This window comes from Brachycentrus maculatus, unplaced genomic scaffold, assembly GCF_059751285.1.
Source record: "Brachycentrus maculatus isolate JH-2025_06_01 unplaced genomic scaffold, ASM5975128v1 h1tg001294l, whole genome shotgun sequence".
Lineage (NCBI taxonomy): Eukaryota > Metazoa > Arthropoda > Insecta > Trichoptera > Brachycentridae > Brachycentrus > Brachycentrus maculatus.
The window spans coordinates 200,252-228,091 of NW_028281961.1; the positions used below are offsets into that span (position 1 = coordinate 200,252).

A 27,840-nucleotide genomic window follows, 5' to 3' on the forward strand; every position below is an offset into this window, starting at 1 on the left:
TCCAAGTGACTCTGAAATCTAGCTACGGCTTATGCAACACCGTTTATTATGTCCCTACTCAGGCTTCGATTTTATAAGTTTCATAGCCTATGCCTACTTGTGAGTAGATTTACTCTTTATGTTTAAAGTTACTATAATTTCATGTAATTCATGAGTGAAAATTCTAGGCAAAAACACTCGCTATCTCGCTAGAGGCATGAGTTTATACATTTCAATGATTCTAAGTTAGCAGTGAAGTTACTTAGGTGTATGATTTTAATTCTTGATTTTACTCAGGTAGTGAATTTACTTGTTTATTCTTATATCTATGTACATACTTATTTTACTACATTTCTCTTCAAACATCGATATCATAATTTTAAAATTAAGAATTGTTATTTGGGATGGTTTGGACCTGTGGAGCGAATGGTTGAAAAAAGAAAGAATAAATTAATTTATTCTCAATATTATTCATATTTAAAGCATTCACGTTGTGGTTGGTCATTTTTACTTATTTTTTATACAAAAATGTTAGTAATATTAGTTTATAACCACTCACCGAGATTTTTATGTCTACCGCTTTCGGTTTCTTCGTCAGGACAATCACTACCACAGCATGCAAACAATACTACCCTTCACTACCATAGCACTATTCACACACTTACAACTATACAAAATAAGTGTGTGAATAGTGCTATGGTGGTGAAGGATAGTATTGTTTGCATGCTGTGGTAGTGATTGTCCTGACGAATAGACGGGTTTGTCTCGAGACCAGTAGACATTAAAATTTCGATGAGTGGCTATATATATTACTAATATTTTTGTAAAAAATAAATTAGTAACTTTTTTCCTCTCCAAAAAAGAGACTAAATTCCTGTGTTTGGAGAGGGACTTACACTCATTGTTTATTGTTTATACTTATGAATAACACAATAGTATATTTTTTTATTTGTTTATGATTAAAGTTTGTTAAAGATGCATAAAAGTCATTTAATGTATTTTTTAGAATTTAAATATATTTTTTTATGTCTACAAAAAGGTTATCGAAATATTTGAAGATCTGTGAAGAACAACGAAACCACTGGTCAAATAAAATAAAACCGTAAAAAAAACAAATAGTTGCTATTTAAATAAACAGTTCGTTTTTTATATTTTTAAAATCAATAATATTTACCAACTGTCATAAAAAATTGCTGAAATTTATCATCTAGCCGTATAAAAGTTGATAATATCCATACAAATGTAGAGAATAAAGTGCTCAAATTAAATTACATTTGTCTGAACTTTAATAGGGCGCCTGAGGAAACGGCCGGGAATTGAATCATGTTACAAAACGATATTAAAAATTCCAGAGGAAAAATATTACCGGGTCCATTATATGAGAATTATACGGAATTTTTAATTCTCTAAATACGAATAAGTTATACATTCGAAAAGAACAAACGAGCTTTAAGCTCGAGCGAAATGTTCTCATTAAGTTTTCCGAGAAATCCGTCTTCTCTTTTTCCTTACAATATTGCTATACTTGCGTAAATTTCATCTCGTAATGTGTAATTTATATTCCATTTTATTTGACTTTTAAGTTTTCGAAAAATGATTTAATTAACACCTGAGCGTCATTTATGAAGAAAAAATCTCATTAATTAATATTCGAGATATTCATTTTCAATGCTCACTGAGCAACAAAATTATATTTTTTATTTTAAATACATATATTACTGAAATTATAGCTTTACTTGGTATTTCATTTCTTTTCCTCGTTACGTTTCTAAATCAAATCTCAACATTTTGGGTGTAAAAATTGTTCACGAATTTGGGATTCTCCACTTTACGGGGTATTTCATGTTGTGAATAAAATAGTTGATCAAATTATAAGCTGCATAAAAATTTAATATCATGTTTTCATCCATACATAGTATGTCTATCTTGGACACAAGATCAAATTAGGGTAGGAAAATCAGACAGCAGCAGTACCTAGTAAAATGGAAGTGCAGTCTTTGGAAAACTCAATCATATCCTTCAAATGAAGATATTTTTATAACAAAGGATAAGTGTTCAAAACATGTATCCTTTGTGTGTTTATGTATGGTTTAGAAACAATTACTTTAACAGCAGGGACCATGTATAAATTGAGATGAGCACAGCGGTCTAGGGAGAGACAAATCCTTGGCATAAGTCTGAGAAATAAAATCAGAAAAGAAGAAATCAGACGCCAGATAAAGGTTGTCGATGTGATAGATCGCGTCGCCTGAAATGGCAATGGGCGGGTCATGTTGCGAGGCAGATGGACAGATGGTCATCCAGAGTTCTGCGGGGGAGACCATAGGACATGAAGAGATGAACAGGTAATGAAGAAAGAATAAGATTTTAAAAAATTAAGTGATAAGTGACTAATGTTTGTAAATTTTGCATTAAATATTTAAATCTATATTCTTCTGTTAATAAATACTTAAATCCATGGATTTTTTTAAAAATACCAATAGAAATAGTAATAACGTGAAATGTACAAAGATTGAAAAATTATATTTTTTAATTAAGCATATCACTCACTCCTTTCAAGAACGTCATAAATCAAATAAGTTGATTTTTCAGGAGAACGTTTTTAAAGTTTAAAAATTTAATACAACGTATTAAAAATAAATATCAAGTCACTTACTGAACTTTTTACTATGCAAGAAATCTTTTTAGGTTTTTTCTCCATTTAAAAAAAAATAGTATATTTAAAAAATTAATTAAACAATACCTTTTCTTCAGAATTCAAAAACAACACTTTCTGCCCTGTAGCGGGTAAATATTAAGTTTAAAATATGCCTCTTTTGCTGGGATAAAGTACATTTTTTGGGCATTCCGAAAACATGCACTACTGAAAATTTACGATTTATGATTTATGACGTTCTTGAAAGGAGTGAGCGATATCTCAAATAATAGATCTGATTGACAAATTCTGAGGACTATTTCGGACTTTGCAACCAAAAATTAACAAGGAACAGTTAAAAAATAGCAGGCACCAAAATGTGTGTTGGCCTGTGCTTTTTTTTCTTAAATAATTTTCAAAATAAATTGAAAGAAACAGTGTTTGCGATTACGTATTTACAATCTTTATTTGCATAATTATTCAAAATGATAAAATGCGTTTTTGTAATATATAATATAATATTAAAATGATATTTAAAAATATATTTTTTTAGTAAAATGCTTGACATAAGTTGAAGAAAAAAACCCTGTATTATACTAATATTTACACGAACGCCATAACTAAGTCCGAATGCGATCCAGTTGGTTAAAGTGTGTACATACTGCGTTATTATTCTCTTTGCCGTAATGCAAAATCTTGTTCAGATTTCCCAAAGGCGCCGAGCAACACTTTATAAACTTTATAAGCGAACTTAGTAACATAATAACGTCGGTGAGCGTAAAGCAGCAAAAAGTTGAAAGTCGAGCAACGGATTAACCTATTCCCTCAAAGTCATCCCCGTACAACTTCACCCCATTCTGCAATACAAATAGACCACTTAGCTGTGTACGTTTATTTATCATAATAGTTTACCGACTTATTTTAAGTTTAAGTTCAACCGAGTTTATCTTAAGCTCCGGCATATGCAGTTACCAAATGCGGTTTCATAAAACTATAGCATCAGTAAATCTACAAACACTTTTTTTGGTAATCTTTTTGTTTTCAAACACATTTTCGATTCTTTACTGAAATATTAAATATCTTCCCCATAAGACGGTTTAAATAAAACCTGGTGTCAATTGAAGGCTAAACACACAACTTTGGAAGTTTCAGTAGCGTGGTTGTCAATCATGGGTAGAATGGTGAATGTTACACCTGTACAAACTGATCACATTAAAGAACATGACAAGTCCTGTGCATACCCACACTTACATATTCTACTACATGTATGTTGAGATATCAATAAAAATCTATATATATATATATATATATATATATATATATATATATATATATATATATATATATATATATTATATATATATATATATATATATATATATATAAATATATATATATTTATATAAAGAAAGAAGAATATATAAATATGTACATACACACCTTATTGTTGGACACTTGATAATGAACTATGTTATCAAAAATAATAAAAATTGTTCATGATATCAAATCTTATTCATATTATATTATCTGTAATAGAAATACTACTGGCGGTATTCAATGTTTCTATTAAAAGTAAAAAGTTAACAAAAAAAACCAAAGTCCTACTCTCGTCCATTTAAAATAATGATTTTTGTAATAAATTTTCCTCACCCCTACTGATGTACTCAAAATCAATTTAACTCAATTCGTTTAGAGAAATTTAACAATAAGTAGAAATTTTGATAAACTTGTATGTATGTGTGTATTCGTGTGTGTGTTCGTGTGTGGCTTATTATACTTATTTGATAAAAAAATGAATAGATTGTTTTAAGTATAAATAATTCTGTAGGAAAACACTGTTTGCTTCGAAACCGATAGACGTTACCTAAATTTGCTAAGATTTGGGTACACTCAAAATATTGAGGATAATAAGATATTGAATGATTATATCACATGGTTATTTTATAAGATTATTTTATTCTTTTTACTTTATATTTTTGTGTACTTTACAACAAACAATAAGCCTTTAAAATAGAGAAATTCTGGATTCTTTCATTAAAAAAAAACTTACTTAAAAAACACTAATAATTAAATCCGCAGATGCACTACCCCATCGACATTAAATATCTAAAGATTGAATTAACAATAGAATAGAAGTCGGAATCAACAATAGAATAGAGCTTTGGTCAACAATAGAATTGAATAACAAATCACTCTGATCATCGATACATCAACGTAGCGAAACTAATCGCACAATTCATTGTATAATCAGGGTTATGGATTTCTGCATAGCAAAGTTCAGCAATGAGCGGTATCTACTTGACCTATATATTCGATTTTACTAGAACATGATCAGAATCTTCTTTAGTATGAACTTTAACTCACATTATTTTGAGTGTGTCTAAAAAAATGTTCACAAGATGAATGTCACAGGTATAATTAAAAAAAAAGGATTTACGAAAAACATCCGATGAATCAAATTTAAATTTTCACCCAGAAAATAATACTTTAATGTGTTTGGTAATAAAAGCGGAGGAAGACCACGGAAAAGTTAGCATTATCAAGTTGTTTAAATACTTGAGTGTGGTCAGGTCAAGAGTCGGAAAAAACCACGTATGTGTTGAGGAGATTGCTGAATTTGGAAGAGGCGAAGAATGTTTGCAAAGATAGATTGGTGTGGTGTTTTTTTTCTCTGCCTACCCCTGTGAGGAAGCGGTGTGATGGTTAGTTAGTTAGCAAGAAAAAATGTTTTTGTTTAGGATACAATCGTATGAGGGTAGTATTTTTCTTACCGCAGCAACCGGCTGACTTTCTCACCTGTTTTTTTTCTAAATTCCCTTAATTCGCTACAAGTAAATGGTAAGTGGGTATTTGTAAGACACTCATCAGGCAACCATTCATTAGTCACTGTCTCAGCTTTGCCTGGCGTTTTCCTTTTTCTTGTGGCCTGGTTTATCTCCTCTCTCCACCCACCCCACCCAACCTACCCCACCCCGCCCACCGGTTCCTCTCAAGGTCCATTACTCCACATAATCCGTGGAGGAGATTACACACACCGAGCTAATGTTACAAATTAATCTCTTTTTACACTTTCAAAAGGGGTGTAAAAAATGTTTCAAATAATCTATCGGTCTTTTGAGATAGGCGAGCGCGCGTAAATCTTAGTTTCAGTCCTAATTTCGGTATTCAGCCATTTCAGATGCTAGTTTTCAGACAAATTAATCGAGATCCTAAAATCGCTTTTGGAATTCGTTCAACCTTCATGGATACTTGGTAATTTCTTTTATTTAGGTCACAATTTAACAAATTGTCGAGATTATTATTACCTCTGTTACATGGCTCGTCGCACTTCCGTCTAACTGTTGTAACTAACATTTTAGAAGAATTAAACTTATCAACAATTTTATTAGATGAACCATAAATTATGCCATTATTTTAAAATGGTCCAGTTTTCAAGTTTAGTTTTATTTTAACCTGATAAGAAAAGTGCATAAGATGAATACTTGGATACGGTACAAGCTTTTTCGTTTTACAAATTTAAAAAAAGGTTACTACATTTCTCGTCAGGCGCAGATAATATAATTAAAAGTTTAGGAAATGTAATTTGGGATGATGTGGACCTGTGGAGCGAATGGTTGAAAAGAGAAAGAATAAATCAATAAATTAATAAGAGTATACTCGGATATGTCAAATGTGAAAAGGCGGACAAAACGATGACGGCCAAGAAAGATTTGACACGACTAAATCAATCGGAATCCGAGGCCGTGTAAAAAGTAAGCAGAGAGCATGTATGGTTAGATTTATGAATTTAAAGGAGGCCAGGAGTAAGGAAATGTGGCATTCAATCCTATGCATATGTAAGGAAATACATGTGCAGAGGATTGAATGCCACATTTCCTGCACTCTGCTCTGTGTATGTAAGGAAAGTGTGGCATTCAATCCTCTGCAGGGAAACAGCATGGCAGTATAAGTTGTAATAGGAAAATTTTAATTTAAGGAATGTTTTTTTGCAGATACTTTAAAGGAAACTTTATAAAACTCTATAAAAATTTAGAAATTGTGTCAAGTTAAGTATTTATCTAACTCTAAAAAATACAACGTATTTGTCTCAACTAGTAAGAAAAATAGTAGCTCAAATAAAGTAGGTAAAAATAAAGTTTTTGTTTGATTTATTTTTATAAAAACAAGTTTTGTAAAATGTTCAATTAAAGTAAGGCTAAAATAATATATTAACATGTAACTCATGTTTTTTTTTTGAAATATATGCGTAAACTTTAGCGATAATTTTAACATCATAACGTGGATGAAAAAGTATATGGAAGTCTGAGTATTTACAAGGCTTACCACCTGTCACAGACTGGTTTAAATGGTAACTTTAAACACGTGTGACATTAACCATTCTTTAAACCAAAATATAAAAAATTAAAATAGACTAAAATCATATCTACACATGGATGAGTCCCAAATATTTGAGTAGGGTAGTTGTCAATCATTGATAAAATGGTGAATGTTACACGTGCATAAAGAAATCACTTAACCCAGTCTATCTCAAGTCTTAATCCCTGTAAATACTCGGACTATTCTTCTTCATCTATGTTGAGATGTAAAAATGCTAAAATAACCAAAGATTATGACACATAACTATAATAATCAAAGATTATAACACACTCAAATTGTTGTGTTTAAAACGAGAATTATAATAGTTTTTTTTTTTAAATGAAAATGATATTTTCTGGCGTTTCTCATATATGTATGTGATTATAATCCAGGATCTGGACCTCACATACTAATAAAAGAGATTCTGCTCAATAAAAAGCTTCTTTTCATCTCACCAATAGATGTCTTTAGTGAAGTTCTAGTGATTCAAGAACAATGTTTTGAAATTGGCTCATATATATAGAACTTCCAAGAATTTGAGTAGTGTGGTTGTCAATAATGGGTAGAATCGGTGAATGTTAAACGTGTGTAAAGTAATCACTTGAACCAACCTATGATGGTCGTCAGCCCCGTAAATGCCCAGACTTCTATATTCTTCTTCATCTTTGATGACATGTCAAAAATTAATATGAATTATTATCGTGTTCATAAATTTAATAAGTTAATCTTTCTTTTTATAAGAAAACCGTTTATCTTAAAGCTGTCGCTACCTATTTGTAAATAAATAAGTGAAGAAATATTTTTTCCAAGTGTTTGCCCATTAATTATGTTACACTTTGTTACACATAATTTATTAGGGTGAAGTATTAATGTACCTACTCCGTTTTCAGAATTTTCGCTGTAATAATATTGTTTTCCTGTTTTGTGAGCTTGTTTTTTTATTAAAACATAATTCTTTAACGATTTTTTTAAGTTTCCGACGAATTTCGATTAAATCGTACCCCATTATTCTGTACTTTAACAGCAAACAATAACTTTTTTTATAAAAGATGGACGGGGTTTACTCTTTTTTTTGTACATAAATATTTTTACAATATGAACCAAGTGTTTCCCAGCTACCCGTTACTGTAGCTCAGTCTAGATAAATGGAAAAGAAAGCACTCATTTATTTATTTTAAACTCGCATTTTTTTTAATGTGAAAAAATCACCATTAAAAGTGTAACAAGTTAATAATATTTTTTTACATCTCATCAAAGATGAAGAAGAATATGGAAGTCCGGGCATTTACGGGGCAGACGACCGTCATAGGCTGGTTTAAGTGATCACTTTACACGCGTGTAATATTCACCAATTCTGCCCATTATTGACAACCACACTATTCAAATTCTTGGAAGTTCTATATATATGAACCAATTTAGAAACCTTGTTCTTGAATCACTAGAACTTTACTAGAGACATCTATTGGTGAGATGTAAAGAATGAAAATGTAAATGCCCAGACTTCCATATTCTTCTTCATCTTTGATGAGATGTCAAAAAATAATATGAAAATAACTCAGATATAATTGGAGACAATCCAGATTTTGTGAATAAATATTTGGACACACTCAAAATGTTGTAACAAGTTATTTTGCACATTTACCACAAAAATTATTTAAGTGTTTGGTCAAGTTAAGTTAGGTAAGGGTAATATTTTTCATTCATTTATTCAAACCCTTACCCGCACTGCAATGGTGCACAGGGCCCTGCATCATATAAACCCCGTGCTATCTTAATCGTTAACACATGAAAGAAAGGTGATCAGCCCTCCGCTCCAGGTACCAGTCCAAGGTAATATTAAAATCACTCATATTTTTTTGACCCCCCCCCCTGGGAAATAAACCCAGGATCTCCAGAACTGTAGCCGAGCGTGTTGACCATTACACTACGGAGGCAGAATATTTTTTAATGGTACATCCTTTGAGACCACCTCAAAAAAAATATTGCGCGAATTTACGCGAAACGTGTATGATTAAATAAAAACACTTAGTTACCCTTATCCTTTTGATATTTGAATACTTAATGATTTGAGGGGTTGGTAAATTGGTTTAACCTTTCATCTGCCGCAATCGTGTAAGTACGTATTCATTTCAATTTTGTTACTTAATTCATGTTTTTTTTATCAAGTATTATACATTTACTTGGCCTAGTTGAATGAGTAGACAAATTCATACCTTACAATATAAATGTTAGGAACTTAACCTGCTTATGGGATGTTCGATTCCCACGGGGGTCAAATACATAATACAAAAAAAATGTAGTGCTTTTTCACTCTTATGTTTATTTCATTTTACCCTGGACTGGTATCTGAAGCGTTATGCTGATCACCTTCCCTTTATAAAATTGACGATCTACTTAAAATTGCATTAATTGATGCAGTGCTTATGCACCATTGGTTTTGGATAAAGATAATTTGAATGTAATAAAAATACATTAATTTATTTACTGATTTGGCGTTTAATTTGTACAACTCCATTTTAATTTTCGTATTAATTTTTAAATCCTTCAAAGATTTATTGAGTCCACTAAGTTGTATTTTATTAACAAAAACAAACAAAAAAATAATATTGCGACAATTGTTTCGCCTAGTTATGGCATTTTCAAACAAATGTGAAGATCAAATAGACTGACGGTCCTTATGTAGCTATACAATTCTATTTGTCAGTTTTGACATGTGTAGCAATAAAATACTAAAATAATAAAATACAACTTAGTTGACTCAAAAAATCTGCGTTTGATTTAAAAATTAATACATAAACTTAATATTTATAATCCTTGTGGGCCTTGTATACATTAAAAGCAATGTAAATAATATCTGCAGCTCCAATATATAAAGAAAATAAGATTTGTTGACAGTGTTAATATTGTAATTTATGGGACCTTGACTTCATGTCAATTCTTGATTTTAGTGCTTTCACACAAATATCATGGTAAGATTAACACAGAGAACATTATAGGTGCACAGTTTACACCCGCGCTGTGCCAGGCGAGTTTCCCACAATGTATCGGACCCTCCCTATTCACAATACAGATTCAAATAAAAGCATATCTAATAAGTTAGAAGAAATATTTTTTTCAAATGTTTTAGAATTAGAACATAAACCCTAACGATGACAAGGTTCTTGTCGAAACCGGTTGGAAAAAGTGTACCAATAAAAAGTAGTTAAAATAAAGTTGTTTTATTTTCTAAAGTTTGTAAAATGTGCCACAAAGTATCTGCGAAAAACATTCAAGAAAAAAAATTCACTAAATGATCTATAAACTTTGTTCATAATAAGCAAGATAAGTAATAAATCCAAATCCCATATAAAAATATGTATATTGTAATTTAAAGAAACATCTCCTGGGATAATTAATACATTTTTGGAAAATCATCACATACGTAAGACATGATAAAAAGGACATATAAGGATAAATTTCACTTCGAGAACTTACCTCGTCCTTGTGGTACCAAAAGATATAGGCCGGAGGCTCGGGGCTGTAGCGCAGCAGGCAAGTCAGGTTGATGGTGCTGCCCCTCCCCACGTGGAGGTCGGGTCCGCCCAGGATGGTCGCCGTGGGAACTGTTAACAGGCAAAGTGGTTAGATAAAGAGTTCATTAACTCGCCGAGGGTGCAAACTGGGCGGGAGGGAGAGCTTCGCCCGGCCATTGTGCTCGTTTGCCAAAACCACACAGAGAACAACTTGCCCCGTTTGTAATTTTGTTTCCTCCGAAAATTTGATCAAACGAGGCGCCAGGGCTAATGGCCTATTCTAACATTTATAAAATAAATAAGAAATATTAAGAAATAAAATAAAACACTTTATTCAATTTAATCAAAAAATACTGCAGCAATTTGGGAATTTCATTAATTGATTCGGCGGTCACTTTGTATTTAAAATTAATAATTTTTAATTCACGGTTTACTACGAAATATGGGGCAAAACCCTGAGATGAAGATCGGCAGCAAAATTAAGATTTACAAAACTTGTGTCCGATCCATCATGACGTATGGAATCGAAAGTAGAGCAGACACCGCTGCCACAAAAACGCGCTTAGAAATGAAGACTCTAAGAAGCATATCAGATAAGAGTCTTCGAGATAGAATAAGAAATGCCAGGATCAGGGAAATATGCGAGATCAAAGATGTCGTTAGGTGGGGAAGGCAACGAAGGAGACAATGTGAGGAGAGTGGAACCATCCAGACTCCCCCACATTGTACTGTACGGCCAACCCCATAGTAGACAACTCCCGGGCAGACCACCAAAGAGATGGGTCGATAGCTGGGAATCGACATCGCAGGAGGCTAATCCCTCTTTAAAATAGGCCACAAGGCGTACAACAAGATGAAGAAGATGGTTTACTACCACTATTTCTATTAATGTATTGTGACAAGATGGCAGAATGTAAAGAAATGTATTTCATTGTGGTCATTCGCAAAAACCACGCTGAACAACTTGCCCTGTTTATAATTTTGCTTCCCCCGAAAATTTTATCAAATGAATCTGCCAGGGATAGTGGCCTATTTTTATTTTTTTTAAATAAATAGAAAATATTTACTTTCTTCAATTTAATCAAGAAATACAGAAATTCATTAATTTTATTAATTGATTCTTCATTCATTTTGACTTTTTTTTACTCTTATCCGCACCCGATGGTGCATAGAGCACTGCATCATATAAGTAAATACCATTATTTCCATAAATTTATTTTGAAACGTGTTTAGATGCATTTTGAAGGTATTCGAAGATGATGGAATGTAATGCAATATAAATTTATTCCATTCATTTCTAGATCCGTAGGGATGTTGAGTGTCTTATAGAATGAATAATACAGAATAAAAAATCTAGAAAAGTAAGGATGAAGATAATTAATGATCAATTTTAATACAATTAAGTACAAAAAAACTAATAAAAATTAAACATCAAATACTGTTATTAATTGAAGAAATAAAAATAAAGCACTGAAAAGGTTTTTGAAGCTTGAGAGGGTAAAAAATTCATTTAAAAATATTTTTTCTCCTTAGTTCAAGGTTGTCATACTTTTCAACAATTATTGTGAAAACTCTTTATTCTCTCGCGTTATTGGAAAAATAAATGACATTGGGTCTCTTTCATTGGAACTCTCCTAAATACCAGGGACTGTCATACTTTTCAACAATTATTGTGAAAACTCTTTATTCTCTCGCGTTATTGGAAAAATAAATGACATTGGGTCTCTTTCATTGGAACTCTCCTAAATACCAGGGACAGTATAACAACGGCCTTAACTTCATAGTGTAGATAAATTTAACTTATTTTATAACGTTAAAACCAACAACAAAAATTTTGAGTAAAAAATAATGATTATGCAATATCAATAATATATACGGTAAAAACTGTTATGATAATCTAATAACATACAGTAGATGGCACTTAAGTATTAGCACCACAGCCAATTCGAAATAATAATCAACGTGTCTAGACATCTGTACAATTATGTATAATTATTACGAAACTGAAATACTACTAATATGAAAGGGGAATATCAAAGCTCTAAGCTTTTGTGCTTTGATCTATAAATTGTCTTTTTGTGTATGAATGACTCAAATAAATAGTATTTATATGATTACAATCTATTTGCCTAATTACAGGCCATGCCTTTATGGGATCTTTTTTTGTGTTGTATTAAAAGAAATGTACTTGTATTTATATTGTATTGACAAATACAAAAGAATTTCAAATAAAGAGAAAAATAAAATAAAATCAAACTTTTATGTGTAATGTAGTGAAGGTTATAAGGAGTGGCAAAAAGTAGTCACCCTATCGGAAGATGTTAAAATTTTTGTAAATGACTTCTTATGTCAATCATATTTTACATTTATGAACAAGATAGCTGCAGTATACAAACAATTTGATAAAACGGGCACAAATGTGTATCAACACTGACGGCAGCCACTTGCTGGATACAAATTTTGCCACCTTAACAAACAAAAAATTAAAGTTCATGTAAAGATTTCTACTACCCGGAATCTTTTTTTTAAGTAAAAAAATTATTCAAAAATAAAATTGGAAGGACGCCAACTCTATATATAAGACCCTTAGTAAAAAAAAGTATATAAAAAAGAATTTCGTAACAGAATGTTGGAAAAAAGGATTGAAAATGTCTTTATCAAATTGGAGTCCTCCATGAAAGCGAAGTCACCCATTATATTAACTGGTCCTTGTATCGTTTTGTCACAACCTCTTCAACTATAAACTCGGTATAGAATATTATTGAATGGAGCACGCGTGGCTACGTTGCCTTTCACGAGCTCAAAGGACAACTTCGCCATAACATCTTACGTCTTCCTCTAATGGCCATATGGTCCTTTTAGATCTGAGACTATTCATTCAATCTCCTTGAAGCACAACATAGCCCTTTTATACTCCACACCGAACCGAAAAATAAAAACCTGTTTTAAAGAAAGTGATTTAACATTTTACTTACTTAGTGGGCACTCCCTACTACGAAAAAAACACATGTCCTATCCGCGTTATTTTAAATCTACTTTCTTCCATTTTGTTCGTGTTTCTTACATGTATAATGTACATAAACCCTTATACCTTCCCTGCGACAAACTTTTCTTTTGAGCAAATTCTTTTCAATATCTCCCAAAAGTTCTTTACAGTAGACTCGGTATTTACCAATATTAAAATTGGATTCCTAAATGGACCTCTGGGTTAATCCTATATCTTTATAGTTATATATAAAGTGTAAATAAATTTGACGTTACTTCAATGTTCCTATTTCTAGAGATTTTGATATTTAGAGACCGATTGTCAATCCATTTTTTATGGGGATAATGTTGAAAATGAAAATCAAATATTTATTTGAGTTTCCCGAATCCCGAAAAGATGAATAAATAGACAATATATTCTACATACATATGTAGATATAGATATTGACTTCTTCGTAGCTCAGTTGAATGGCATTGATGTGACAGAGCTGTGGTTTCAACAAGATGGCGCAACATGCCACACGACGGGTGCCACCATCAATTTATTTCGGGAAATTTTAATTTGTATACCTCTAAAAACAACAACCTATATTTACACATACGAGTACAAACACATATAGTTTGTCAATTTTCTTATACTAGTGTCTATTGCTTAATTATTACTTCTTTACCAGTGATACACAACTTTTACGCTACATTGCTTTATATAAATAATTTAGGGTTCTACAAATTAATTTTAAACAATGTCTTTTGATATCTCAACAGAGACAAAGAAATTTATATAGTCTTACGAATTGCCAAAAGCTTTTTTTTATAATTTTTCCAGTCGGCAGTTCAAAAACTCTTCCATCATGTGTCAAACTAACCTGTCACACAAAATATACACAATCTTCAAAAATCATGGATAGAATGGTGAATTTAGAAAAATATATAAATTGATCTCTAAAACCAGCCAAAGACAGATTGTAAGCTTTGTATATTTACTTGTTTAGCCTACCCCGTCTGTTAAGTGTAACTAATGTAATTACACTGAATAAAATGATGTCATTATTTTTGTTATAAAATGGAAAATTACAACAAAAATTGCTCAAATTTTTAAGTAAATTAAAAACGAGTACTTCTTGAAATAAATAAATAAATATTTTGAAATTAGTTTACAAAACTGTTTATAAACGTAATCTCAAAATTATTTATTTAATATCGTTTTAAAGTTTTGTGGAAAATAAACTAAATTAAATAGATATCCGTAATATTGAAACAGTGTGAAACACTGTTTCAATATTACGAAATTAATTGGATTTCAAAATAAACAAAATGATCCGTATCATTTTGGAGTTAAACACAGACAGAGGCGAAATTGGAAGCTTAATAAAAATAAGGAATATTGACATTGAAACTGGTAAAAAGAATATTGGTGAAGTAACAGAGCTTGGGGCAGTGTCCCGGGAAAGAGACATGTCCTGCGAGTAATCATTACGAGTTACGAGCATCTCGGGGTGAGTGGATGGAGGCGCTTTTCAAAGATAAAGGTCTTCCATAAATAATATTCCCAAACTTTCCCAATACGTGCCCCGCCGACTTTGTAAATAGTCGACCTATTTACGTCCCGTTTTCGAGTAGTTGAGGTTCTGTTATTAAAAATATGTCACCGGCGATACGTTACCTACAGTGTGACTATTTCGCGGAAACTTCGCCGGCTGTTGCTGTACATGGTGTCCCAAAAGTCATGGAATGAATTTAATTTTTGCTGCACCCCTACTGATCATATAATCAGTAGTAAATCGGTAGTAAAAAGTAAATGTTTAACGAAAAATGGATAGGTTTTATCACAAAGTGACTGTCGAATCAATTAATGAAAATAAATGAATTGTCCTGTGTTCGGGAAATCTTTATTTGTGAATCCATTGATTTTTATCTAAGATTAAATATAAAATGTGATTAATAAAAAAAATAAACACTTGTATTTTAACACTTATTGAATTTAATTTCATTACACACTAGTTTTGAAAACTACAGTTGCTTTCATTGACAGGTGATTTAAGTTTTACTATTCATCTGTTGATGAAAACAACTCTTATTTTCAACTAGTCGTGTATAATGAAATAAAACTCAATAAGTGGTTTTATACAAGTGATTCATTTTTAAAAGAATCAACATGTCATTCCACAAAATCAATGTCGAAACAATAAATGATTTAAATTGTGATTGCTTCATCTAGTTAGTTTAACAATTCGTACCGGTTTTGTTCATTAATTTTCCTTAGAGAGATAAAAATTTCCCAACTTTTGGGACACATCCTGTATTTCGGGATTTTGATTTGGAAAACTATTTCATTCCGACCCTCCGCACTTTCCGCCGATCGACGCCATTTTGGGACGTCACATGGCGAGAATATTTTACAAGTTTTTCAACGCGGAAACTTTGAATAAAGAGTCGGAGCAGCTACGTGGCGTTGGATTATAATATATACAAGTGCCTCGGTAAATATTTATTGCCGCGGACCTTCGTCTGGAACTTTGCTCACGACAAAACTTCGCCTGACACGTTTGATAGAATACAAAGTTAACGATAAACGGGATAAAGGACTTTAAAAGGTGCTTGACGCACACCATTCAACTAATTTTCTTACATCTCATCTGTGAGGCAATTAATGTTCTCGAAAGTTTTCTTATTTTCGAGCTTTGAAGTCGCGAATTTATTCCCTTGACTGAGTTAGATTAAACGTCGTGTAAATGTTTTTTTTCGTATTGAAATGTATGAATTTGACATTTCAATTAGAAGGACGAATTTTGACCGAAAGCTTGTACATAATGTTGTCTAGGCCCTGAGGGGAAAAACATCTAAATATTTTAATAAAGCTATTTAAAATATTAATTCTATTACTTGGAAGACAATTTCCTGTTTACAATTTGTTTATTTTGAATATATTTTGGTACTCGTATTTTTCACTCTTCTCCGTCTTCATAGTATAGTGCTCAGCGTGTTCGGTTACCGAGCTAGAAGTCCCGGGATCAATTCCCATGAGAGTTGAAATAAATTAACAAAAAAGTGATTTTTCACATCAAATATTTACTTAATATTACCCTGAATTTTATATTACCTGAATCGTAGTAGGGCTGATCACCTTTTCCTCGTATTTTAACGATCAAGATAACACTGCTTATATTATTCATTACACACGACTAGATTTATCGGGACTAGTCGTGTGTAATGAAATAAAACTTGTTAAGTGGTGTAATGCAAATGTTTATTTTTTTTTTAATATAGATAATTAACATTCCTTTTAAAATAATTGGTTCCAAAGGAATTCTCTTGTTTAAAGTTATTTAATATAATTTGTTGACAAATTTCTTGAAATAAACTTATCGTATAAGTCCGCCTCAAGACACCGAGTCTGATAACTAACACAAGTAGCAATAAAACACTGTTGTAAACCACTGACAAACATACAAAGTTTATCCATCAAGCTGAGAGAAACCATAATGAAACATACTGTGACTCGTCTCCTTTATTATCTGTTAACTAGAACAAAACACGAGTTAGGTGTGTTTCACTTTATACCTGTACTTTATCTCTTTTTTACCTTCTAAAAATAAATAAATAAAATCACAACCCTAATCCGCACCCTAATGGTGCATAGGGCACTGCATCATATAAATCTAGTGTTATCTTGATATTAACACATGAAGGAAAGGTGATCAGCCCTCCGCTTCAGGTACCAGTCCAGGGTAATATTGAATAAATATTACAGTGAAAAAAACACTTTTATTTATTTGACTCCCCCTGGGAATCAAACTCGGGACCTCCAGAACAGTACCCGAGCGTGCTGACCATTACACTACGGAGGCGGACAAATAAATAAAGAAAATCTTGAGAAAACTTCCCTGCAGAATTCTTATAAGTGTATTTTTTTTTAAGGAATAACCCCCCCCCCATAGCTTCTTCTTTTACAGGCTTATCTGCAGGTAGGATCGTAAAGATAGAGAAGGTAGACGTGAAAATGTGTCACAAACATCCAGACCAATTGAAAATAAATATTTCGTGAATTTATTTAGCAATTGGTGGGAATCAAACCCGTGGTGCCAGTTTCACAGTCGAGCGTCTACCCAACTACGCCACGGCACCTAAGTACTTAATTCTAAGTCTGAGTACTTTTATCCTTCCAAATAGATTTTTTGTAGAATATGTTACTGGTACTAATTCTTGTATAAATAACTACTCATTTATGTATTTCTACGTGATAAATCCTAATATGATTGTTTGTATTCTCTTTGATTTTTCATTTCAAAGTTCCTGAAAAATATTAAATATTCAATTAAATAAAAGTAGAACTTTCTTAAAAAAGCGTGTTCAATCAAACGCGTACAAAAGCAGAAAATATACAAATGTTACGATGTCAATTACTGCTATCAACAGTTAACAAATGTACATATATTATCAGATAAAAGCAGGAGAGATTCGTGCGAATATCTGTGACACGAAGTACGATTAAAATATGTAGAATATCTCCAGGATTTAAATTGTTTCAAAAGTCACAAGATCGGGAAAGTACGTTCGAGCAAGAGTTTATCCCGGGACAAGAGTACCTACAATATGTACAAGGATAGGCGAAGTTACAGGAAGAGGCATTATAACCGTTTTGCCTATCCCTTGAGAAAAGCGGAACGATGACGCAAGTGCGAGTACAGGCATCCTTCGCTTTCCGCGGTCTCGGTAATCCGCGATTAACGGACATTGCTTGTAAGTTTCTCAAAAAAAAGTTATTTTTTTACTTCAGGTTTATCAAAACTCTATGAATGAATGCGAGCACTCGAAAGAAGTCCTATATAATATAAGTATTTTTTTACAACACTATCTCAAAACATGAGCGATGCAGACGATGTTGTGTCGAAAGAGGAGAGAGAATGATCAGTAGTTAGAGACGTAAAAGAAGAATCTTGAAAAATAATATAATTACAGGTACAGTTTTATTAGAATCATAAAGATTTAACTTGAATTTCATTAAAAGATTCAACTGTCACTATGATCGATTTTTAATAAAAATTTTACTTGGTAAATATCACGAATAAATCTATCGTGATACGTGTTTTGGTGCATTCAGTATCAAATATCAAATGCCGTATGGAGTTACAATACATTTTTGGAAAAAAATAATGGTTACTTTTATACATTTATGGAGAAAAAAAGGATAATTATTACATGTAGATTAATGGATAATAGATATAAGATATAAAAATGGATATTACTAGGCATTAATGGATTTAAAAAATGGATATAACTTTTTTTAAATATAAAAAATGGATATTACTATACATTAATTGAAGTAGCATCAATGTACAGTTAGATAGAATCTTGAGAGTAAAACTGTGATTTCGGGTTCGTTTTTGTCAATAACGAAATTGGAAATTGAAGAAAAATTTGTTTAAAATTAAATATGTGTATTTTCCCACTCCAAAATAAACCCTTAGATATTTATAAGAAGAAAATATCAATTACAACAATTTCTTTCTGGATAGCTACTAGTCTCATTACGCGCGGTTTTGTCATTCGCGCCGTATTACCGTTAGAGAGTAACCCCCTCAGAGAGGATTTTCCATGCTTACATAACATTTTCTCCTCTCCATTCTCTCATACATACTGATAAGCTCGTGAAAAAGCGGCTTTGCGGGTCACACATTTTTTATTGTTATTATAAATACTACTCTACAACTTCCTTTGTCCCGACACGATGTTAGCCATATTGTAACTTGGAAACTCGGTACATGTATTTTTAACTTTTTACCATCTCGTTATATAAAACCGAGCTTCACGTACGGATCGAACAGAAAGATATACTTTGACAATTCAAATACAGGGTTTATCACCTATCATAGGCTGGTTAAGTGGTTAAGTGATCACTTTACATACGTGTAACATTCACCATTCTACCTGTTATTGACAACCACACTTCTCTTTTTTTAGTATTGAATTTGAATAGTGTGACTCGAGTTTGAGTAGTGTGGTTGTCAACCATGGGGTAAATGGTGAATATTAAACGTGTGTAAAGTGATCATTTAACCATCTTCTGACAGGTGATAAGCCCTGTAAATATCAAAACTTCCATATTCTTCTTCGTCCATGTTGAGGTATCAAAATGTAAATTACTTCAATTTATTCGACAGTCACATTGTGGTAATTAATATCTATCGATTTTTAATTTATGTTTTACTTGGTAAATATTTACTACTATTTCTTAAAATCTGTTGTGACACGTGTGTCGATGCATTCCGCATCGTTTCCAAACGTGAGTGGAATGTATCGAAACACGTTTCATAATATATTTTATGAAATAGTGGTATTTACCAAGTAAAACATTAATTTTAAATGTTTATAAAAAATTCATAAAAAGAGAAACCCAGATTTGTAAACAAGTATTTGAACATTCTCAAAATATTGTGGACTGAAACTTGTTTATTTACCAGCGAATTCACAGGTATTGAAGGAATGAAAAGTGTATTTTCTGATCTTTCGAAGAAAATTGTTTTTGTATTTGTATTTGAAGTGGAGATCAAGTGATATTTCAAAAGATTTAGATGAATTATCTTACTGAACGAACTAGACGTGTAACTGATGGGTAGCTTTATTTTTTCAGTTACCAAATTGGGATGGCATTCGTTACTTTTTCTCAGCATAAATTCCTTTCCAACTTATGTTTTTGATGTCAAATTTTTAAATTATTAGGAGCTAGAAATACGCTATATACAGTCAATTTAGTTCACTAACTGGTGTGATAAGCTTTAATGATCGTATCCAATAACCGAATTGAATAATTTTTTTTTTGAGTCGATGTTTATTTAACACTAACCATTCTACCCATGATTGAAAACCACACCACGTCCTAGATATATATATGTAAATCAATCTCGTAACACAGTACATGTGAGTACACAACAGCCATCTATATTGGATTTTTTTTAAGTTTATTTTTTATCAATATTTATTATTTATTGCATCAGACACTAGATTATTTCTATTTACCCTACGGATAAGATGTCAATATTATAGGTATCTCAATTTGATATGAAACATCTGTCGTTCCTTTTTATATAAAAAAAGATAGGATACTATAAAATGCTTCAACAATTTCTCAATCGATGACTCTACAAGCAGCCATATTTCCAAACGTATCTTTAATCGTACCGACATGTGAAAGGTTCTGGGACCATTACATATATACAGGTTTCAGACTTAATGGAATATAGATGTAATCAATAATTGCCAGAATGATGAGCGTTACATAAGTGTATTAAATGCCAGGTCGTAAGCTCCTGGGATTTTTTATGTGAAATGTATTGATAACTATGTTTATGCAATACGTAACCAAATTTATCCAATAATTAGTTTGATTAGCTTTTCAGTAAATTTTTATAATGATTCAAATCCAATAACCGAATCAAGTAAAGGCTAATTTTAAATAAATCGTTATTTTTATTCGATTCCATGTCTAGTATGAACACAACGAAAATAAATTCAGCATGTTTTTTATTTCATTTTACGTCAAAGAATATTTTTTTACTGATAAAATCTTTAAGTAAAGCGAAAATTGAGTACCCATCTTTTTAAACAGAAGGGCCGGATGACAATTTCTGACGAACTTATAAAGTATATAAAATAACCAAGTCAGCCTTTCTTAACTACGATAAGAACTATGACGTTACTTTATATTATCTTTAGATTTATAAATAGGTACTCTTTGTAACTAAGTCTCATTGCGATCGAAGAAATTACGTAGAATTTTCTAGAGACAGTATCATGATATCGTTTTTAGATTTCGGTAAACCATTGTCTAAATTATAACAGAGAACAAAATTTGAATTTTATTGGAGGATTCAAGCTAGATTTTTCCGAAATCAATTAACGAATTCAATCAAATTGTTCCCATTAAATTAAAATGCCTAAATTTCATGTACATATACTAAATCGTTTTAAAAAATCTTGATTTTCCGTTCAAAAACATACAAAAATTTTATTGGGTTCATATTGGTACAATTTATAATTATTTTCGTCATAAAAGTACGCGATAAAAAAAGTTTGGAGTTCACTGGTCTAGTGTACATAGTATTTTCATCCAAAATGACAAAATTGTTGGAAACAATAGAAGAACAAAATAACACGCTAGGGTTTTTCTTTTTTATTCATTTCTATAGAAATACAACCCACACTATGTGACATACCTAAATTGAAAGGTAATTTTTTCTTTACTTTATTCTGTACTCTCAAAGGTACAGAATTGAGTAACCTTCTTCAGAATGCTCCTGTAAATATGTATAGTAGAAATTATGTTGATAGGTATTGTATACTGTATTCTATTTCAATATTACTTATGTGGTATGTACAACTATTTTTTTTAATCTATTAACACTCGTGTTTTGGTGCATTCTGTAGCATTTTCAAATACCGTGTTTGAATATATAACAGATACGGTGTTTGAAAATGATGCGGAATGCATCGAAACATGTGTCACAATAGCTTTTAAGGAATAGCGGTATTTCCCAAGTAAAATTCAAGTTAAAAATGGATAGATATTTCCACATAATGAATACTGAATCTATTAATGAAAGTATGTTTTATCTCTCAAATAACCTCGGAATACATATCTATTGACCTGACAGCTATGTTTATTTTGTATTTTGATTCATATATCCTTTCTTCGAATATAAACGACCTTTATATTTATGTCTGTAAATAAGGTAATGTTATATTATTTGTGATAACAGGGACAGTTCTGCTTACAACTTTCCTTATTTGTCTTTCAGCACGTTTAGTATTGTGTATCAGATTGTCGGAAAGTTTTGTCATATTATTATAAACATGGATGCAGGTTTATGCAAATATAAACAGGAACAATTGTAGTATATTTACGTATCTCATAGGGGTATTTTTGCTTTCTTTACTTTGAATATAATATATAAGAATATAATTTGAATATAGTGTCATACATAAGACTACCTTACGCGTGTTTGGTGGTTAGAAAGATTGAAATATTAAAGGATACAGTAAATTTTAGATCCTGCAAAGACAATATGTGTTTACATTCCTCTTCAAAGCACATCATACTTCAGTAATTTCAAAGAATGAATTACCACTTTATGTGAAAAATACACCATCCCTGAAAAATTACTATCTTTCCTTCTAACCCTACCTGTACACCATATTCTTCTTTCGTTTTCTCTACCTCTCCTTTCCTTAATTCTTTGCCTTATCCTACTTCCTTTGCTTTCTTTGTTTTCATCATTTTTCAATTCATTTTTAATAAATGTTGATCATTTTTCTTAATTAATTAATTGAGATTAAAGAGATTCCAACCTGTCTTAAAAGAAAAACGTTTGAATCCTGGATACTCCCAGTGAATACATATGCACTACAGACCATGGCTCTGACAAAAAGAAGGGCAGAGATGCTCAAATTCATAAAGCCATTAATGAAAAAATTCAATGCTAGGTTTTAACCTGATTTATAAAATTAAAAATTAAAAAATTAGGAAAAGAACCAGAAAAGCGGATCCATGGATCGCGTAGCAAGACTCGAGTTGCAATGGGCGGGACATGTTGCAAGACAGGACCACATAAGAAAGACCCCTGAAATCCTGAGATGGAGACCTTGGGAGAAATAAAGAGGCCTAGGAAGATCTCAAAAAGATGGTACGACGACATAGCCGCTGTGCGGGGTAGAAATTGGCTGCTAGCAGCAACAGACCGTAAAATTGGAAAGATACGGAAGAGGCCTTTATCCAGCACTAGAGGATGGACGATTGAAAATAATGTATTCTTTTTTTTTCGATGATACTTCTGTCAAAACACTGTTTCACCACTAATATCAAAAGGCTGTATAAGGTTCTAACTTTAACTAGTTAAAATCACTATTTTGTTTTTGTTTGGTTTGGTTTGGCAACCGATCGAAGGGAATGGAAGGACACGGTAGAGGCCTACGTATGTCCAACACTAAGGACAGAAGGTTAAAGAAGAAGAAGGTTGCAATGAATTGTGCATAAATTGTTTTTTTTTTAATCGATGATACTTCTGTAAAAGCACTATATCACCACTAGTTTCAAACGGCTGTATAAGGGTCAAACATTGACCAGTATCATTATTTTATCTTTGATTGGTTTGAGATAGAAATGTAATTTATATTCCTCATTTTGGTCCAAAAATGAGAAATAGAAATTTCTCATCGGGAGTATTATATGTATATATGACTTATGTATGTAATATGTTTTGAAATAAATTAAATTAAAACAAAAATTGCTTCTTGGAAATAAGCCCGCCAATGTCCATTTATTTTGTAATAAGTATATGAGTTAAAATAAATGAATGACGGATAACAATGTTTTATTTTATTTAATTTAAAATGGGTTTGACGTTTTGGAGTTAGGGAAATGAAAGGAAGGGGAAGAGGCCTATAGAAGAAGAAGAAAAAGTGTAATACTGTATGAATACGAGCCTAGGTTGTTTTCTGTCTCACCAACAATGTTGAGGTTGACGAAGTAGCTCCTAACTGGCTGCGTGGAGACCTGGCACTCATACATGCCAGCGTCTCTAAGCTGCGCCCACTTGATGTGCAGAACCCAATCGTCCGTCTCCTGGCGGTGCGTGGTCTGGAAGCGCTGGTCTGACGTGTATGTGTAGCTGCCAACAGTTAGGATGTGCAGGTCCCTGTGACGTATCCAAGACACCTGAAAAAATCCAGGAATCAAACAATCGAACAAAACTGAAAAGGAACAAAAGTTTTAGATCCATGTTAAAATATTATGAATGCTAGGAATATTCACAATATTTTAAATGTTTTAAATTCTGTATCAAAATAACACACTTGTATAAGACCACTTTTTAAATGTATTCATGTAAACACGACTAGTTTTGAAAACTACATCTATTTTCGAAACTAGTCATATTTACATAAATAAACACAAAAAGTTGTCGTATCCGAAAATTGTCCAAATTTTTTTATTTAAACTATTCAAAATATAATCACTTTATAAAATAAAAACAACTATTTTTTAACCAGTTTCGACAAGAAACTTGTTATCATCAGGATTAAACATGTAAATGTTTAACCCTGGTGAAGACAAGGTTCTTAACAAAACCGGTTGGAGAAAAAATGTACCGATAAAAAAGTGGTTAAAAACAAGGTTGGTTATTTTATAAAGCATGAAATGTGCCACAAAGTATCTGCGAAAACATACCAAAAAAAAACTTTTTCTAAGATCACTTTCTGAATTTATTAATAAAAACACGACTAGTTTTGAAAACTACAGATGTTCTCAAAACTAGTATTTTTTCATAAAAAAATTTATAATGTATTACTTTTTTTAAGAATAAACCCATCTGGTTGGCATTTGGTTACGAAATTACTATCTGAAAAAAATAAAATGTTAATATAATCCTTATTCTGAAACGAGAATCTCATAAACACCCTTTATTTTTTTGATTATGTGACTATGAAAAATAAATACACACGTATTTTATGTCGAAATTTCTTTGAAGTTCGGAAATAGGTTAAAACAGCATCGTTAATTGTTGCAAAAGAAACGTGACCAATTACTGACGGGTTCATAACGAGTATGCATGCTTTACACACAGACAAAAAATGTATATGGTATGGAAGTTTCAGGATACTGGCACAGAATTTTACGAAAAACATACTGCTGCGAGGACGAAAAATAACCGCCACGATACAAAGAGGATAAAGTTTGACAGAAAAATCAATATTCTTTTAATGTTTATGGTCTTTATATTATCCGATGCTTCCTGGTATTTGAAAACATACTCATATGTAATATTATACATATATGTGTATGTACTAGTCATAAAATAACGGACATAAATAAGGTAAATTTGAGAGCTACAAATGTTTCCGAAATTCATCCTTGTTTACTAATCTTGTTTTCTCCACATAGGAGTATTTTTTACATTTTGATATTCCAAGATAGATGAAGAAGATTATGAAAGATCATTTTATACACATTTAGCAATTACTATTCTTTCCATTATCGACAAACACAACTACACAAATTTTTAGAACTTTTACATATAATATATAATTCTCACGTGCGACGCGTCGCTTCATATGTGAGTTCACGCCAGTATCTATGATCGAGTTGGTTAAAGAATGCTTTTATTTAGCGGTGGAGAAACCAAGATTTGTGAATAAGAATTTATACGCACCCAAAATGTTGTGAATAAAATAACTGATCAAATTGTAAGCTACGTAAAAATTTAAATAATATTTTCGGGCGTCTCCTAGTATGTAAAATACTTCGGTAAGTTCTTCGATTCATTTCAAAATAAATTGCATTTATATATACATCATTATATATACAGCGTTAGGTGGGGAAGGCAACGAAGGAGACAATAGGATGCGCATGTGAGGAAAATGGAACCATCCAGACTCCCCCACATCGCACTGTACGGCCAACCCCATGGTAGACGACTCCCAGGCAGATCACCAAAGAGATGGGTCGATAGCTGGGAATCGACATCGCAGGAGGCTAATCTCTCTTAAAAACTGCCCACAACAAGATGAAGAAGAAGAAGAAGATATATACATATAAAAAATATTTATATATACATATACATACTACATAACGAAAATCCCGTTATACCACCTTTCATTTTATATAATAAAATCTAAGTCATTAAAGTTCCGTAGAAAAATATAAACGTAAATTTTTTCACTCCTTGAAAAGGTAGTTTTTTTTATGATTACATTGCATATTTTTTTATCTAAACCCAAACGTTGTCCCAGTACAAAACAACCCTTCACTGTTGCAAGTCCTACGGCGTGAAACAACCTTCCCGGAATCTGAGATCTTTCCGGAATTCTGCTGAATTCAGATCTAAACTCAGGACCCACCTTTTCCGGATATCCTGTCCATAGTAACAAGAATAAATCTAAATTTTTACTTGCACTTTTACGCACAAACATTGAAAGCATTACGTAACTACATATCAATGTGTAAATAATATAACTTAGTTTAATACTGAGAAAAAGTAAAATGCGTAAATTTTTAGCAGTGATTTTTCATGACAACGACGCTGTTTATATGTGAAAAAAAAACTTTTATGGTATCCCAATATTCAAAATAAGAATTCGAGAAAAAATATATAGATATTTAAAAACTAGCTGTTTCTTAAAATTAATTCGCTATTAATTAAATCAATTTTATTTAAATGTTCCCTAAATACAAGTAAAACAGATTGCCGACAAATCACAGCCGCAATGGCAGCGCCTGTGTCGAAGGCAACGGCAACGCGCACAGCACTCAGCATCGCCCATGGTCATACTTTCCTTATCATTCATTGTTTACTTTAAAAAAACATATTACTTTCGGATTTAGGTTAACAAGAGACCTACAAAAAATTTAACAAAGTAAAAGAGATACGTAAAAAAACAAAAACAATAAAAGCAAAGGGTGGACACAGTAAAACTAATTTATTATTAGATTAAAACCAATATTTTTAGCTTTTCCACTTTTTTATTTGACCAGCGACCGGGTTTCGTCGTTACCGACATCATCAGACTGGTCCAGTCTGATGATGTCGGTAACGACGAAACCCGGTCGCTGGTCAAATAAAAAAGTGGAAAAGCTATAAATATTGGTTTTAATCTAAAAATAAATTAAAAATGCAATTCCATCACGAAGTGTCAGTGGATAATATAAATCTATTAAACAGTAAAACTATTTAAAAACATAGCCAGAACAACAGTAATAAATAAAGAAGACTCTGTGTAATACCACTTAAAAACACTACTTTATGACAACAGGTTTCGGAATAACCATTCTATCATCAGATCAAGTGTAGATCTGTAAACATTGGCCAATTTTATTAATTTTTATCTTTAATTAGCAGTTAAGACGTAAATGTTTAACTAGAATAATCTTCAATCCATACTTTCTAAATCTCGAATAATTTCAAACGATTTTATATACATATTTCCGTATCCACAATGTCTCCATAGTAGAGGTTACAGCAAAGACACATATTCGTTTAGATAGAAGACATACGAGTATATTTGTTCTCAATCCTTCTTAATAAATGACACCTTCTCTAATGTCTTACAGAATCAATCCGTTGAGTGGATTAGTTTTCAACAGGCATCCATAGCGGAAATGTCTTAATTTCATTTGTCCGAATACGAGTCCGGAATATATACGAACAGGCCCAGTTATTTCCCGCCAATTTTTCTCCTTTATCCAAGCGAACCCAACAGCCATATTGATGATCCCAGCAGCCTCCGTTCATTAATCTTAACGAGGGAATCAATATTCAGTGCCCAACAAGTGCTCGCCCGCTATTAATAACAACCGCCCAAATTCCTTTTATTAAAACCGTT

At 31.8% G+C, this 27,840-nt stretch overlaps 1 protein-coding gene across 1 annotated transcript in view; it reads right to left on the reverse strand.

The window, feature by feature from the left end:
- The window catches only part of LOC148299177 (zwei Ig domain protein zig-8-like), a 61,992-nt gene that overhangs the window by 23,180 nt on the left and 10,972 nt on the right, over positions 1–27,840 (reverse strand). The window contains exons 3-4 of the mRNA XM_088276323.1: positions 23,968–24,178; positions 10,445–10,572 (exon numbers count right to left, since the gene is read on the reverse strand). Of these exons, the coding sequence (XP_088132449.1) occupies positions 10,445–10,572; positions 23,968–24,178 (339 nt within the window). The remainder of the gene's footprint in view (positions 1–10,444; positions 10,573–23,967; positions 24,179–27,840) is intronic.